The 16,054-nt window shown below is 43.5% G+C and overlaps 1 protein-coding gene across 1 annotated transcript in view; it reads left to right on the top strand.

Moving 5' to 3' along the window:
* LOC126457389 (uncharacterized) overlaps positions 1 to 15,311 on the top strand; it is a 56,612-nt gene extending 41,301 nt beyond the window's left edge. The window contains exon 5 of the mRNA XM_050093648.1: positions 14,970 to 15,311. Coding sequence (XP_049949605.1) covers positions 14,970 to 15,149 — 180 coding nt within the window. The 3' untranslated portion in view covers positions 15,150 to 15,311. The remainder of the gene's footprint in view (positions 1 to 14,969) is intronic.
* The last annotated feature ends 743 nt before the right edge of the window (positions 15,312 to 16,054 follow it).

The raw sequence follows: 16,054 nt of genomic DNA on the forward strand, positions 1-16,054 counted from the left end.
TTCGAATCCTGCCTCGGGCATGGATGTGTGTGATGTCCTTAGGTTAGTTAGGTTTAATTAGTTCTAAGTTCTAGGGGACTGATGACCACAGATGTTAAGGCCCATAGTGCTCAGAGCCAGAGAGAGTAAGCAAAGAAGCCCTCGAAGGCGCACATGAATCGCTTGTCTCTGTCTCAGCCATATTGTCCACAAGCGAAAAAAGGATTGGGAGCCCATCTCTTGCCCCGGACCGGCTCCTCTGGCATGGGGGGGGGGGGGGGGAGGGACTGTTGCAGCTCGCCCACTGGCCTCGCCCCAAGGCCAAGGGCACTCTTCGAACTGCAGGGTTCAGCGCGCCGTTGCCAGCACACTGGTCCCCTTCGGTGGCTCCGTCATCGTCGATTTCACCCGACGCTTCTCGGCAAGTTCACCCCTCGCCCTTCGCCGCTTACTAGCCCGAGCTCCCACCTCTCGGCCAAGGACCCACTCCTACTCAGGTGGTGGGTCGGTCACCCAGTTGTTCAGCGGTCTGGACCCATCTAACCTAGCCCAGGCGATGTCACCACCTCCTGGGTTTGGCAGAACACGCCCCAGTTACCCAGGGGCGCGGCGAAGCACCCTTGCCAAGTCGCGCCGGGATCCCACGCCGACAAACGAGGTCTCCGGCATGCAGAGCACCTGATGGTCTGTACCCTGCGAACAGAGAGGGACTGGTGTTCGGTCCCTTGACACAGCTCCCCCTGTGCCACGCACCCTTCGCTTTCGCATCGGGTTAGGTCGCAGCTCTCCCTTTTGTCGCAAGGCAGAATGCCGAGCTTAACATCTGGCACCACAGGAAGGCGGAAAGAGCCACTTGGGAAGGAGAGGCTATGAGAGACGCGTCACTTCCCCGAGTGAGGACTGCCGCTGCACGCCCGACTGGAAGCGATACGCTCCAGTGCGAGCTTCCGTGCCTTACAGCACGCCGGCAACGGGCAGGCCCGCGCCGAAACGCGCCGTCAAGCGACTGACCTTACGCCAGACTCAACTAATTTTTACCATACTACTCCAGACATTTGCAGGCCGGAGTGGTCGAGCGGTTCTAGGCACTTCAGTCTGGAACCGCGCGACCGCTACGGTCGCAGTTTCGAATCCTGCCTCGGGCATGGATGTGTGTGATGTCCTTAGGTTAGTTAGGTTTAAGTAGTTGTAAGTTCTAGGGGACTGATGACCTTAGATGTTAAGTCCCATAGTGCTCAGAGCCATTTGAACCATTTGAACCAGACATTTGCAGAGAAGCGTCCTCGAAAATGATTTCCACAAAGACGTGTAACTTTTCACTGCATCACCGATGTGAGTAATGAGTGTTGTTGCTACTGTCACTAGTGAAAATGGCTTCACCAGTGAATAGTATTACTGGGATCACTTCGTGGTATGCAAATAGCCAACTACAAAATTCCCATCACTTGTCTTCATCTGCTTGTAAAAGGTATTGAATCTGCTGTAAATGATAAGGATACTGGCCGTACATACCTAATGTCCGCCATATTCGTGCACCAAAATGAAAATGCCACTATCATAGCACAGAAAAGGCGGACATGTCCTGGGCAGATTTGGGGATGTAAATAAGTAACTTTTCAACTTATCTGGCAGCTTTGAACACATTTAAATCAAAACATCTTGACACATTCGCGCTTTTTTTTACTTGTTAGTGTTTCTACCTATGCCATGTAACACAATGCATCGTGTCAAACAAAGTAACATAATACATGATGTCATCCCTCCAAGAAAAAATCCACATCCAGAAATTTTATCCTAATACAAAAACGTTTTTAGTTATTAAATGTATGCTCTTCAGCCATATAATATCATATATTGTTTACTACGGCTGGCAAACATTATAGATCTTGGACACAGAATCAGGGAATTTAGCCTATAATTTGAAAGCTGCAGCTGTACCAACACACTGCAGTTAAGAGAGCTCAATGCGATGGGGAAGTAGGGTTAACTCCTAAAAAAACGCGAATATGTCAAGTTGTTTTGATTTAAATATCTCTGAAGCTGCCAGTTAAGTCAGTTAGCTAATTTCCTTCCTTACTCTGCCCGTGGCATATTAGCTTTTTTTGTGCTATGATTGGAGCATATTTCTTGGTGCTTCCCAATTGTTATTCTACCATAACTTTGACATTAGACCGCTTTAGCTTAGTGATTAAAGTAGATTTCTGTTGACTTGTGCGACGACTAATCCAGTTTAGTGTTTTTATAGTCTTTAGTACCACGTTGCCCATATCATGGCAAAGAAAAGGGGGATCATTAACTGCATATATTTGTCTATTTTCTTACCAAATTTGAACCGATTCGCGCTGGTTTGAATCCTGCAAGTGGCGCAAGTAAAGAAACTAACAGCAAACTTTTTTGTTTTTGCACGTGAAATCCGAATTAAGCTAGATTTTTGGAAGCAAGTTTTACATTCTTTATGTATATGTATCACTTTATACTGTTTCCGTGCATTCAGTTCACGTAAGACTGATTTTTAGGTGCTTCAATTATATCAACTTTAAATCGTCGTATCTCGACAAAAGGTAAAAATTATTGGAAAAAACTTTCTTTTTGACTTTAATCCATGTATCTACCACATTGCATAGTCTGAACTGATTCGTATAAGTTTAAAGTTTTTTGCACATATTTGCGCGTAAGATCAGAACGGTGCACGTAAGAATGGTGCCATCAGCTGAGCATTAATTTCTGTCCAATTAACATATTTTGCAAACGGAATTAATCGCTTTGCACAATTTGCCTGGGCGCCAGCTCCGGTTAGTCGTTCATACTTTTCTTGACATACTGTGACGTTACAGTAAGGCAGATGATGTAATAGCTATAAAAGTGGCCGCTGCTTCGGATTAAACCAAAAGCTTTTTATCTCATGTTCCTAGATCAAATAGGAACCGAGTAACAAGAACCCCCAACCACAATTAGGCATGCGACCTTCTCAAACGTATTTGTTGCAGCGCTTCGGCCCTGTAACTATATGGAACACCGATACGTGTAGAAATTCTGCGTATGCTTGTTGAAGGACTACGTTCTGCCAACAGTGATTTCCACTCCGCTCATTTGCACGTTTAGATGAGACATGGCTACTGAGAACTGCGAAAGTACGACAGTATGAGACAGTTTGGCGAACGTAAGTAAACACTCTTGAATCTGTTACTTTGGGATTATGAAATCGTCTGATGTATTCTATAGAGACACCGCCGACTTTTTCAATACAAAACTTGTTCGCAAATAACGTATCGGCATACTTAGCATTTGTGAATATGAGCGGTACGCTTAAACTATACAGCAGAATTGGCCAACACATGACAATCACAGTTGAAATATTCAGTTATGCAAAACAAAAGCACAGCTTAACAGCTCGGAATTCAAAATAAAGACGGCAGGCGGTAAAAACGCCCGTAGCATCTGGAGTACCAACAAGTAAAGTGAATACTTACCTCAGTAACCAGCTCTATCTCTGTAGCAAATAGAATTGGGTACATTTTATATGGAATGTTTCATTCCAATTTGTCTATACCATCACCGTCACTGTTGAAACAGACATTATGTTGTGACATGGCACACGGTGTTAATCACAGGAAATTCCATAACTGTGTAACTTCCCTGAAAAAGGAAAGATCAACATAGAGCCAGTATTAATTACGGATATCCCCGCTTTTTGCCGCCCATTTTTCAACTCATTGTATTCAACCCGTCCGCCTCCAAGAACTTTCTGGGCGCCGTTGCCTCACAGACACCTTCGTTCCATCTTGAGCATCCACTCCTCTTCCTCCTCTATTGTCGAGTCCACTTCCAAATTCGTATTGGCCATGCCTCATCATCCATTCTTTCCATATTGTCGCGCCACAATAGCCACGCCATTTTACCCCTTACCAGATGATGTTTCCCTTTCCAAGGATTACGAGGATTACATGCAGAATTTTGTAATCGGAAAATTCTTCTGGATGACGAGGTGCAGGATCAACACCCCAAACCCCAAACTGGAGGCACAGAAATTGTTTTATCATTGTTGTATTTCATTACATTGACTACCTCATCTAGCTACGGAACTCGATCTATTCCATTTTAGATTAGGGCTTGGACTGGACTGGGAGTGGGCCTGCCCCAGTTTGTCCGATTATTCCGCCAATATCCACCCTGCTAGCAGGTGTCATAGTTCTTGACTTCACTACAGCACATACATCCCTCTGGCCGCATGGACAGTGCTTCGTTAAACCGCAAGAAGGATTCATTCTGGGAACAAACCACCAGATGTGCGAGAGGCGTTCAATAAGTAACGCAACACATTTTTTTCTGAAAGCAATTTGATTTTATTCGGTACTCCAACACACCATTTTATGCCCCACTCCTTTTGCTACAAAATCCTGTTTTTCAACATAATCTCCGTTCAGTTCGACATTACTGGGAGGGCCTATATGCCCGCATGGTACCACCCTACAAGTCGACGTCGGAGCCAGCGTCTTGCTGCATCAACAACCTCCTCATCATCCATGTACTGCATCCCGCAGAGTGCATCCTTCATTGGGCCAAACAGATGGAAGATGAAGCCGCGAGATCAGGGCTGTAGAGTGGACGAGGAAGAATAATCCAATGAAGTTTTGTGAGCCCCTCCCAAGTGCACAGGCTTGTGTGAGCCCTTACGTAGTCATGGACAAGGAGAAGTTCGTTTGCATTTTTTGTGGTGACGATCACGCTGAAGTAGTTTGTTCAATTTCCTGAGGACCACGCGGGAGATCGGGCAGGTTTGTGCAACCATGTTGTGATGATGACAGACGCCTCACCCAACGACTCTGTGTGCTTTTGTTCACTGCCAGATATCCGTAAACATTCTGCAGGTGCTTATAAGTATCTCCGATGCTATGGTTTTCCTCCAAAAGAAGCTCAGTGACAGCTGTCTCCTTGAAACGAACCTCCATTATAAACATCATTCTGATGGCTACGTATAGCGCTGCCACCTGTCGGAATTTCGTGAGGCTATAGGGGCTGAAGCGGGAATATTCCGTGATGTCCCACGGCAAATCACGCATTTATTTAACCGAATGGCAGAGAAAAAATTGTGTTGCATTACTTATTGAACACTCCTCGTAGCTAATCCTTTTTCTCAGTGCAGATAGTCCACCAAGGTGCGAGGGAAACCTTCCGACAAGTTTGAAAAATAGAGGTGGTGTTCTGGCAGTGTGTGGGGTCGGCCACGGTGGTTCACCTACTGATAACATCACTCTTCAAATTCGAAAGTCTCAATCCGCATCTTGGTCCAGAACGCAGTCCTAATTTGTCAAGGAACATCAGTTGCAAAGGTAATTGAAGCAAATGTAATCGAACGATGTGGCCCAGTGACATGTTTCCGGGTTCTTGTTGTTGTAGTCCTCAGTCCAAAGACTGGTTTGATGCAGCTCTGTGTGCAACTCTGTCCTGTGCAAGACTCTTCATCTCCGAGCAACTACTGCAATCCACATCCCTCTGAATCTGCCTAGTGCGTTCATCTCGTGGTGTCCCTCTACGATTCTTACTCTCCAAAACTACATTGGTGATCCCTTGATACGTCAGAACGTGTCCTACCAACGGATCCCTTCTTCTAGTCAAGTTGTGCCACAAATTTCACTTCTCCCCAGTTCTGTTCAGTACCTCCTCATTAGTTACGTGATCTACCCATCTAATCTTCAGTATTCTTCTGCAGCACGACATTTCAAAAGCTTCTATTCTCTTCCTGTCGAAACTGTTCTCACTTCCATGCATGGCTACACTCCATACAAATACTTAGACAAAAGACTTTCTGACACTAAAATGTATAGTCGATGTTAACAAATTTCTCTTCTTCAGGAACGCATTCCTTGCCATTGCCAGTCTACATTTTACATCCTCTCTAATTCGACCATCATCGGTTAGTTTGCTTCCCAGATAGCGAAACTCATTGACTACTTTAAGTGTCTCATTTCCTAATCTAATTCCCTCAGCATCACCTTATTTAATTCGACTACATTCCATTATCCTTGTTTTGCTTTTTTTGATATTCATCTTATATCTTCCTTCCATAACAATGTCCATTCCGTTCAACTGCTCTTACAAATCCTTTGCTGTCTCTTCCAGAATTACAATGTCATCGGCAAGCCTCAATGGTTTTATTTCTTCTCCTTGGATTTTAACACCTACCCCCATTTTTTTCTTTTGTTTCCTTTACTGCTTGTCCAATATACAGATTGAATAACATCGAGGAAAGGCTACAACCCTGTCTCACTCCCTTCTCAATACTGCTTATCTTACGTGCCCCTCGACTCTTATGACAAATTGTAAATAGCCTTTTGCTCCCTGTATTTCACCCCTCCCATCCTCAGAAATTGAAAGAGAGTATTCCAGTCAACATTTTCAAAAGCTTTCTCAAAGTCTAAAAATCTTGTAAACGTAGGTTTGCCTTTCCTTAATCTATCTTCTAAGATAAGTCGTAGGATCAGTATTGTCTCACGTGTTCCAAAATTTCTCCGGAATCCAAAATGATCTTCCCCTAGGTCGGCTTCTACCAGTTTTTCCGTTCGTCTGTACAGAATTCGTCAGTATTTTGCAACCGTGACTTATTAAACTGATAGTTAGCTAATTTTCACGTCTGTCTTCTTGAAGTCTGCTGGTATTCCGCCTGTCTCATACATCTTGCTCACCAGATGGAAGAGTTTTGTCGTGGCTGGCTCTCCCAAGGCTGTCAGTTGTTCTAACGGATTGTTGTCTACTCCTAGGTCTTCTTTCGACTTAGATCTTTCAGTGGTCTGTCACGCTCTTCACGCAGTATCATATCTCCCATCTCTTCCATTTCCGTAATACTGCTCTTAACTACATCATCCTTCTATAGACGCTCTATATACTCCTTCCACCTTTCTGCTTTCCCTTCTTTTCTTAGGACTGGTTTGACATCTGAGCTCTTGATGTCCATGCAGATGGTTCTCCTTTCTCCAAAGGTCTCTTTAATTTTCCTGTAGGCGGCATCAATCTTACGTACAATGGTATATGCTTCTACATCATTATATTTGTGTGCTAGCCTTTCCTGCTTATCCATTTTGCACTTCCTATCGATCTCATTTTTGAGACGTTTGTATTCCTTTTCGCCTTCTTCATTTACTTCATTTTTATACTATCTCCTTTCATCGATTAAATTCAATACCTCTTTATGTCACCCAAGGATTTCTACTACCCTTCGTCTTGTTAAATACTTGGTCCACTGGTTTTTCTATTTCATCTCTCAGAGCTACCCATTCTTCTTCTAGAGTATTCCTTTCCCCTGTTCTTCTCAATAGTTCTCTAATGCTCCCTCTGAAACTCTCTACAACCTCTGGTTCTTTCAGTTCATGCAGATTCCATCTTCTTAAATTCCTGCCTTTCTGCAGTTTCTTCAGTTTTAATCTACAGTTCTTCACCAACAGTGCCGGCCGTTGTGGCCGAGCGGTTCTAGGCGCTTCAGTCTGGAACCGCGCGACCGCTACGGTTGCAGGTTCGGTTCCTGCCTCTGTCATGGATGTGTGTGATGTCCTTAGGTTAGTTAGGTTTAAGTAGTTCTAAGTTCTAGGGGACTGATGACCTCAGATGTTATGTCCCGTAGTGCTCAGAGACATTTCTTTTTTCACCAATAGATTGTAATTAGTGTCCACACCTGCAGCTGGAAATAGATTACGATTTAAAACCTGGTTCCTAAATCTCGTTCTTACCACTACATAATTAATCGGAAACCTTCCGGTGTCTCCAGGACTCTTCCACATATACAGCCTTCTTTCATGATTCTTAACCCAAGTGTTAGCTATGCTCTGTGCAAAATTCTACCAGGCAGCTTCCTCTTTCATTCCTTACCCTCCACTCCCCCATGACTATTATACACACAACAAAAAAGTTTTGGATCACCTCGATTTCGAGAGTTCCGGAACGTGTACAGAAAATTGGAATAGAGATAAGCGTAAACATCATTTCCGCTCTTTTCATTGCTCATGAAAACGATATACTCCATGTTGTACCACCATAATGCGAGACCTTCAGAGGTGGTGGTCCAAACTGCTGCACACGCCGGTACCTCTGATACCCAGAAGGACGTTCTCTTGCATTGATGCATGCCTGTATTCGTCGTGGCATACTATCCACAAGTTCATCAAGGCACTGTTGGTCCATATTTGCCCCACTCCTCAACGGCGATTCGGCGTAGGTCCCTCAGAGTGGTTGGTGGGTCGCGTCGTGCGTAAACAGCCCATTTTAATTTATCGTAGGCATGTTCGATGGGGTTCATGTCTGGAGAACATGCTGGCCACTCTAGTCGAGTGATGTCATTATCATGGAGGAAGTCATTCACAAGATGTGCACGATGGGGACGCAAATTGTCGTCCATGAAGACGAAAGCCTCGCAATATGCTGCCGACATGGTTGCACTATCGGTCGTAGAATGACATTCACGTATCGGACAGTCGTTACGGCGCCTTCCATGACCACCAGCGGCGTACGTCGGCCCCACATAGTGCCACCCCAAAATAGCAGCGAACCTCCACCTTGCCACACTCGCTGGACAGTGTGTCTAAGGCGTTCAGCCTTACCGGGCTGCCTCCAAACACGTCTCCGACGATTGTCTAGTTGAAGGCATAAGCGACACTCATCGGTAAAGAGAACGTGGTGCTAATCCTGAGCGGTCAATTCGGCATGTTGTTGGGCCCATTCGTACCGCGCTGCATGGTGTCGTAGTTGCAAAAATGGACCTTGGCATGGACGTCGAAAGTGAAGCTGCGCATCATGCAGCCCATTCCGCACAGTTTGAGTCGCAACACGACGTCCTATGGCTGCACGAAAAGCATTATTCAACATAGTGGCGTTGGTGTCAATGTTCTTCTGAGCCTCAATCCGTAGGCAGCGGTCATCCACTGCAGTAGTAGCCCTTGGGCCGCGTGAGCGAGGCAGGTCATCGATAGTTCCTGTCTCTCTGTATCTCCTCCATGTCTGAACAACATCGCTTTCGTTCACTTTGAGACGCCTGGACACCTCCCTTGCTGAGAGCCCTTCCTGGCACAAAGTAACAATGCGGACGCGATCAAACCGCGGTATTAAATGTCTAGACATGGTTGAACTAGAGGCAACATGAGCCATGTACCTCCTTCCTGGAGGAATGACTGAAACTGTTGGCCTGTCGGACCCCCTCCATCTATTAGGCGCTGCTCATGCATGGTTGTTTACATCTTTGGGCGGGTTTAGTGACTTTTCCGAACAGTGAAAGGGACTGTGTCTGTGATACAATATCCACAGTCAACTTCTATCTTCAGGAGTTCTTGGAATCGAGGTTATGCAAATATTTTTTTGGTGTGTGTATTTTCGTCTCCCTTAACCATCTGAGCAATTATTTGTCTCATCGTACATTTGCTCAATCCTCCTCAACTGCGGAGCTAGTTGGCAAATAAACTTGTACTACTGTGGTAGATGTGGCTTTGTGTCTACCTTAGCTACAATAATGCGGTCACTATGCTGTCCGCAGTAGCTTATCCGTGTTCCTATTTTGTTACTCATTATAAAACCTATTCCTGCATTACCCCTCTTTGATTTTATATTTGTAACCGTGTATTCACCTGACCAGAAGTCCTGTTCCTCCTGCCACCGAACTTCACTAATACCCACCATATTTAACTTATCCATTTCGCTTTCTAAATTTTCTAACCTACCTGTCCGAATAAGGGATCTGACATTCCACGCTCCGATCCATAGAATGCCAGTTTTGTTTCTCCTGATAACGACGCCTTCCTGAGTAATCCCCGCCCGGAGGAAACCATCATCATTTATGCATATAAAAAAGCTGCATGCCCTCGGGAAAAATTGCGGCTGTACTTTGCCCTTGCTTTCAGCCGTTCGGAATACCAGCACAGCAAAGTTGTTTTGGTTGATGTTACAAGGACAGTTCAATCATCCATACTACTACCGAAAACTTCTGAAAAGACTGCTGCCCCTCCTCAGGAACCACACGTTTGTCTGGCCTCTCAACAGATACCCCTCTCTTGTGGTTGCACCTACGGTACGGCTATCTGAGGCACGCAAGCCTTCCCCCAGAGGCAAGGTCTGTGGTTCAGGGTAGTGGAATTGAAATCACCATTCTGTTATCCTGGGTCAGGTTTTCCGATAACATCACGTCATGTTAAGGCAGGGATGTTTTGTTTGAAAAGGCTCTGCTGATTCCCATTGCCACAATTAAGCAAAGCGAGAGATGGCTCCGTCTGCAATACTCTTGTCTTCCATAAAACGTGAAAAAGTAATCTTAATTTTATTCTGAAGGAGTGGTAGCGGCTTCGGTTTCTAAAGCCATCATTAACCGCTAGGACAGTGATATCCAACGATGCAACAGTCTACATCGCATGATTCACGGGGTTTGGTCGTGGAATTAGCTTCGGTAATGAGATGTATTTAACATAGGAAAATACACAATGAACTGTGGGGACACTGGCTTGTTTTGCGCATTTTCAAGCGTAACAGCATTCAGATTGCAGGCACATAAACAAAAAAGGCGTTGTCGTGCAAATCCCAATTCAGGTCCAGCAGATCGGCTGTGCTTCCCGTTGTTAAAAGATCCCAGTCGTTGGAAGACGTCAAGGACGGACTCTAAACCCATCTGACAAGACTCATTTCTCCACCATGAATCGTGACTTGCAGCAGTCAGTACCCATCGCCTTCAGCAACTGACAGCAGAGTTCTCCATATGCTCTTCCATTTCCTGAGAGGCTCTATGTTCTGCTTAACATTTAAGCTCCCAGTAAGGGGTTCCCGGGTTCGATTCCCGGTGGGGTCAGGGATTTTCTCTCCCTCGTGATGACTGGGTGTTGTGTGATGTCCTTAGGTTACTTAGATTTAAGTAGTTCTAAGTTCTAGGGGACTGATGACCATAGCTGTTGAGTCCCATAGTGCTCAGAGCCATTTGAACCCAGTAGGGAATAGCACCTCCCTGTGTGCGACTGTGATCCTAATATACAGTTAAACCCCAGTCGTTACAGATGATGCGGCTCGTACTGTCCCATGTTAGACGTCTTATCGATAACAGTCGATTTATTAGGCCCGTTTTTAAAGAGTACACGAGCAGCCCTGTGCCCAGTACCCACATTTGCTTTCCGCTCTGGGATCCGGAATCTCGCCTTTGTCTCCTTTCAACCTTCGCGTGACGACGTTCTGCCAAGGTTAGGCTCATACGAAGGCGCAACGCGACGAAGTTCTCAGCCGACGCCAGCGTCATAAAAGACTGACGCTGCCTTCGGCGCAGAGGCTTCATCGCCGCAGCAGCTTAGGGTAGCTGACTGGAGCCTGTCGACCTGCCGACGCAGTTTATCGACTTCGGACTGCAGCTTACTCTTCAAGCGAACAAACGCAAATCTGTATCTAGGAATCTCCCACTGTCTAACCATAGTTCGTTAACTGACGTCTCTAACGCAAGCCTCTTTCGTGGCAACAGTTCAAATACTGGTGGTGGAAGAAGTTTTCGGTGAAATTTTGTCCACCGAAAAAAAAAAAAAAAAAAACACACACATCCATTACACTGGTCTACACAGGGACAATTAAGGCAGAGCGGTTTTAGGGCTGTGTGGCACAGTAGCATTGCCTAACTACAGTGCACTTGTTCAGCAATATGCACTATGCACTCACATGTTCACTGTTGTTATTTTATTTCCATATGATATGTGAAAGTAAGGCCTAATAAATCTATATTTCATTCATTTCAACACTAACACATTCTATTAAATCTGACTTTTGAACGATTATCTCTGGAAAATAATCAACATTAGGCCTACCCAAGACTCACTGTTTATGAATATAATGTTTCTCCATTACAAAATTTAAATAAAATTTTTACACTACTGCGCTTTTATGAATTTTGTGCACCGAAGCTAAACAGGCGACCAGGCTGCTCTTAATTTTGTTTCCAGCAATTGAGAAATGTAGGGTAACGACTGTCCAAGATATTTATCATTACTTGAACTACTACAAAGCAGAACTGAGAGTCACCAAACGTTATAGACACCGGCTTGTGCGGATAGAGTGTACTAAGATTATTTATCTGCGTTAATGCAATTTGCTAAGATTATTTATCTAAGTTAATGGAATTTGCTGTTGACCGTATTAATGTGTTCCATTATTGGCGGGAGCTTCAGTGACGCAGGACTGCGTTTTTATTTTATTTTCCAGCGCCACAGTAAAACGTTAACGTAGAGATTGATGTACGTAAGTACCGGCTGATAGTCGGATGTTCGACACTTGTAGTGAATAAAGGTTTGTTTCACCAGCAGATTATTAAATATGCCTTCCCTGAAATATTCACGAATTGTGGTGCACTGTGGAAGTGAATACATTGTTTGGATATTTCGTTACGTGGAGAGTACTGTAGAGCTTAATAAAATGTTTTAATAATTATTAAAACATTAATGGTTTTTTGAGTCATCTCAATCTACATTTATGTCTCTTCTGAATAAATAGTAATGTTAATTGTTAACAGGACGAAAAAGGGAACATATAAAGAACGGCTACAAGCGTTTCGTCGCATACCGTTTTACCATTTGCTCTCAATATATTTGCGTGAACCAGTCTGGCTTTGAACTCACCCCACTAGTTTTTCAATTCTGGAAACAATTGGGCGAATGGTCTCAACAAATTCGGGTATAGTTTCATGGTGAAGAACATGATTGCTTTGGTCCCTTATTGTCTGGAAAGTCGTGGTCCGCCCCAGACGACTTGGGTGTAGCGCAGGTTTTTCTTCTGTCTCCACAGTTGAAGTAGCACCGTGGTAAAGAATCGGTGCTCCCCGTCTGACAGAAGGGGTGTTACGACCGTCGTGAAGAGGTGACACTCAGAGACGTCCTTCTCAAACATCAAAGGTCTTTTTACCTTGAGTTAAATATGTACCTGGCGTAGTGGTAATAAATTGTATACATAGATGTTTCTCGTGAATCATTCTATTAGTAAACACTGTATCAAAAATCCTTACAGTAGTTCCTAGTAACAGATTTTACATAGACATCTTTTTTTAGGAGTCTGTACCTCAGTCGGTATAAACGGAACCATTACAGGTTCCTTTGTTATCCGGCTGCCTGCCTGCCTATCCGTCTGTCCGATTGTTAAAGACTCCGCTTTCTCAACAACGTGTAGACGTATCAAATTGAAACCTTGACGGTATAAAAAATTTAAGCTTTTACGTTAATTCTGTCAACATATCCATCCATTTATGTCACAGTTTTTTATACTCTCAAACTCACTCATCAAAACCTGTAGGGTACTTCCCGTTAACATATAATCACGAAATTTGCAAGAAGTAAACTTTCACAGTAAAAGTAAAGGAAAAAATCCTAAAATTGTTACATTGTAATTATATCACACAAATAATGTTTTCGTCATTACAACCTTACATTGCGATCACAATCTGGTAAAAAGCTCAGTGATTCACGAGGTAGATTTGTGTGTACAATTTGCAAATGTTTCTGGCTAACTGGCAAAGCTACGATGAAATAAAGGTCCATGCCGTTGTGGAAACGAATACTGTGCCATCTAACAGTGAAGGTGTCAAATCACAGAGCTGACAGTCTATGCCTACGAGACGTACAACATCTCCCGTTTTTCAAAGCAAAGTAATACTATAACTGCCACAGGATTGCATTTTCAGTGTCTGCGATGAGGTTCTGATATCTCACAAAATGTCTTTTGAAGTGTTCCACAATGTAATCTACCCCCTTCCTCCTACTTCCGTCTGTTGTCCACATTAAAGTCTTTTATGAAGATTTGAGAGGAGCGAAGACCACAATAAACTTTCTACTTTACTTAGCTTGTCATGGTGAGATGGCTCCAGTTCTTCTTGTCTAGTGGTTTTATTCTTGAAGCTGAAAACCTCACATTTTAGGGCCTAGCGGTTGGATTTAACTAAGTAAATTTGAAGATTGTTGTTGCAGATTTCTTGTTTTTACCTAAGTATATAGTCTCTCACGTTTTAGTATATTATACAGAGTTTTGATTTTATACACTAACAAAGCGTAAATTTCATTGTTTGCACAAAAATACATCCGATCACATCAGAGGCAATATTCCAAAGGGTTTACAATTTTTATTAACAAATGACTTTCTACTAGTTTCTGTTACATTATTAATTTCGATTATTATTTCATAAATGAATCCAGAAATAAGTATAGAAAACAGTACAGGCTTGCATAATTAATAATAGAAATTTTAAGTGTGCAAGTAAATCATAATTTCAAATCTTTCTAAAAAAGTTATGTTAAGTGTACATTCAGAACTAGTACTTATCGATTGCAACATTGAAAGCAAAACACTTAATAAAGTAATTCCCTTTCGTAAATTCTAGCCCGAAAGATAACTTACTGTGTATAACACTATATGAAAGTCTTCAGAAAAGCAACTGAAATAATATTGACCTGTCCAGAATTCGAAAACTAGTACTGGTATTGACAACTACTGTCTAGGAAAGGTAATGCTAGAGGAGGACGTCCCGTTACAACAGAACAAATCGACATTCGCATAACAACACTAGCCCTAAGACAGGCTGTACCGTTTTGTTCTGTGGAGATTTCCGTTAAATCTTACCAGTACTCGCAACAGGGACGGGAGCAGAGGAAGTCAATGCATCTGCAATTGCCAGTTAGCATAAAAAACTTACGATTTGCAAATGTGAAATGACACAAAAAAATTTACCTTTATGAGGCTCGAATGTCATGCAATTCCTGGGACCGATATCACGCCAGTAACGATATCATTAACAGGTAAAAATCGTCCAAATTGTCGAGTCTCGTGATGGATGGTTTATTTATATACGTAATTAAGTTTGTATGGAACACTCGTTGCGCGAACCCTACTCGCCGGTTACCGTGATTTTCCTCTTCCTTCCGCGAGTCAAAACTTGTTTCAAATAGCCTGTAGTTAACTCCAGCCGCGCAGTTGGCAGCCCTGGTCTGCACTCTATACTTATGATGTTCCAGTTGACCGGCCTTGGCGAGCTCAGCTGGCTGACGTCAAAGATCGTGTCGTGGCTGAGCGACCACTTCAAGACCGAGGTGTCGGCGTCCGTAGAGCAGCAGCTGAGAGACGGCGTGTCGCAGGTGCTGGGCCGGGTCAAGTGCGACGTGCAGCAGTTCCTCTCGCTCAGTCTGAGCCCCTAGCCGTTCACCACTCTCCCTCTCTCTGCCGCTCTCTTCTCATCCACTGTCTTCTCATCCTCCACAATGTGCCACACTGTTTGTACGCCACTTTTGTACGGTCTTTGCTATGTAAAGAGAACTGAACGATAATAAATGTCTGAGTGTCCTTTTCCATTTATAAAACTTTGCTCCTGGAAATTAATGGCCCCATTTTTCAGAATACTTGCGTCTTAAGTCTCACTGTTACCATTTACTTACACCTAGTACATATACATCTGAATGGAACACTAATCGGTAGATGTGATGTACATGTACAGATTAAAAAAAAAGGTTAGCGTTTAAGAAAAATTGGATGATTTATTCAAGAGAATGAGCTTCACATATTGAGCAACTCAACAATGCGTTGATCCACCTCTGGCCTTTGTTCAAGCAGTTATGTGACTTGGCGTTGACAGAGTTGCTGGATGTTCTCCTGAGTTATATGGCGCCAAATTCTGTCCAATTGGCGCGCTGGTTAGAGAGCCCTGCCCCTAATGCTCCAAACGTTCTCAATTGATCTTCGTTGATCCATTATGGATAGTAGGACGACGGCTGGCATGAACTTCTTGATGTAGTAATTTATCAACAGCCGTATGATTTGTAGAAGTTTATTTTATTTTATGAACTACTATGTGCTACCAGTTTCGGCATTACATTGATGCCATCTTCAGGCCCCTGTACAATGAGTAGAAGAAATGTACTAATATAAAAAAAATTATAAAAAATATAGAACATACGTTTACAGTTTACAGGTTTCATGTTAACTACGTCAGTCGCTCAAAGAGAGACATTGTATATCATTAAAACTATATGTAACATTAGGGCACATATGCTTCTAACTATGTCATGGTGTTGTTAATAGTTTTCCCTGTTTTACTCGAATAACA

The sequence above is a fragment of the Schistocerca serialis genome, chromosome 2 (genome assembly GCF_023864345.2).
Source record: "Schistocerca serialis cubense isolate TAMUIC-IGC-003099 chromosome 2, iqSchSeri2.2, whole genome shotgun sequence".
Classification (NCBI taxonomy): domain Eukaryota; kingdom Metazoa; phylum Arthropoda; class Insecta; order Orthoptera; family Acrididae; genus Schistocerca; species Schistocerca serialis.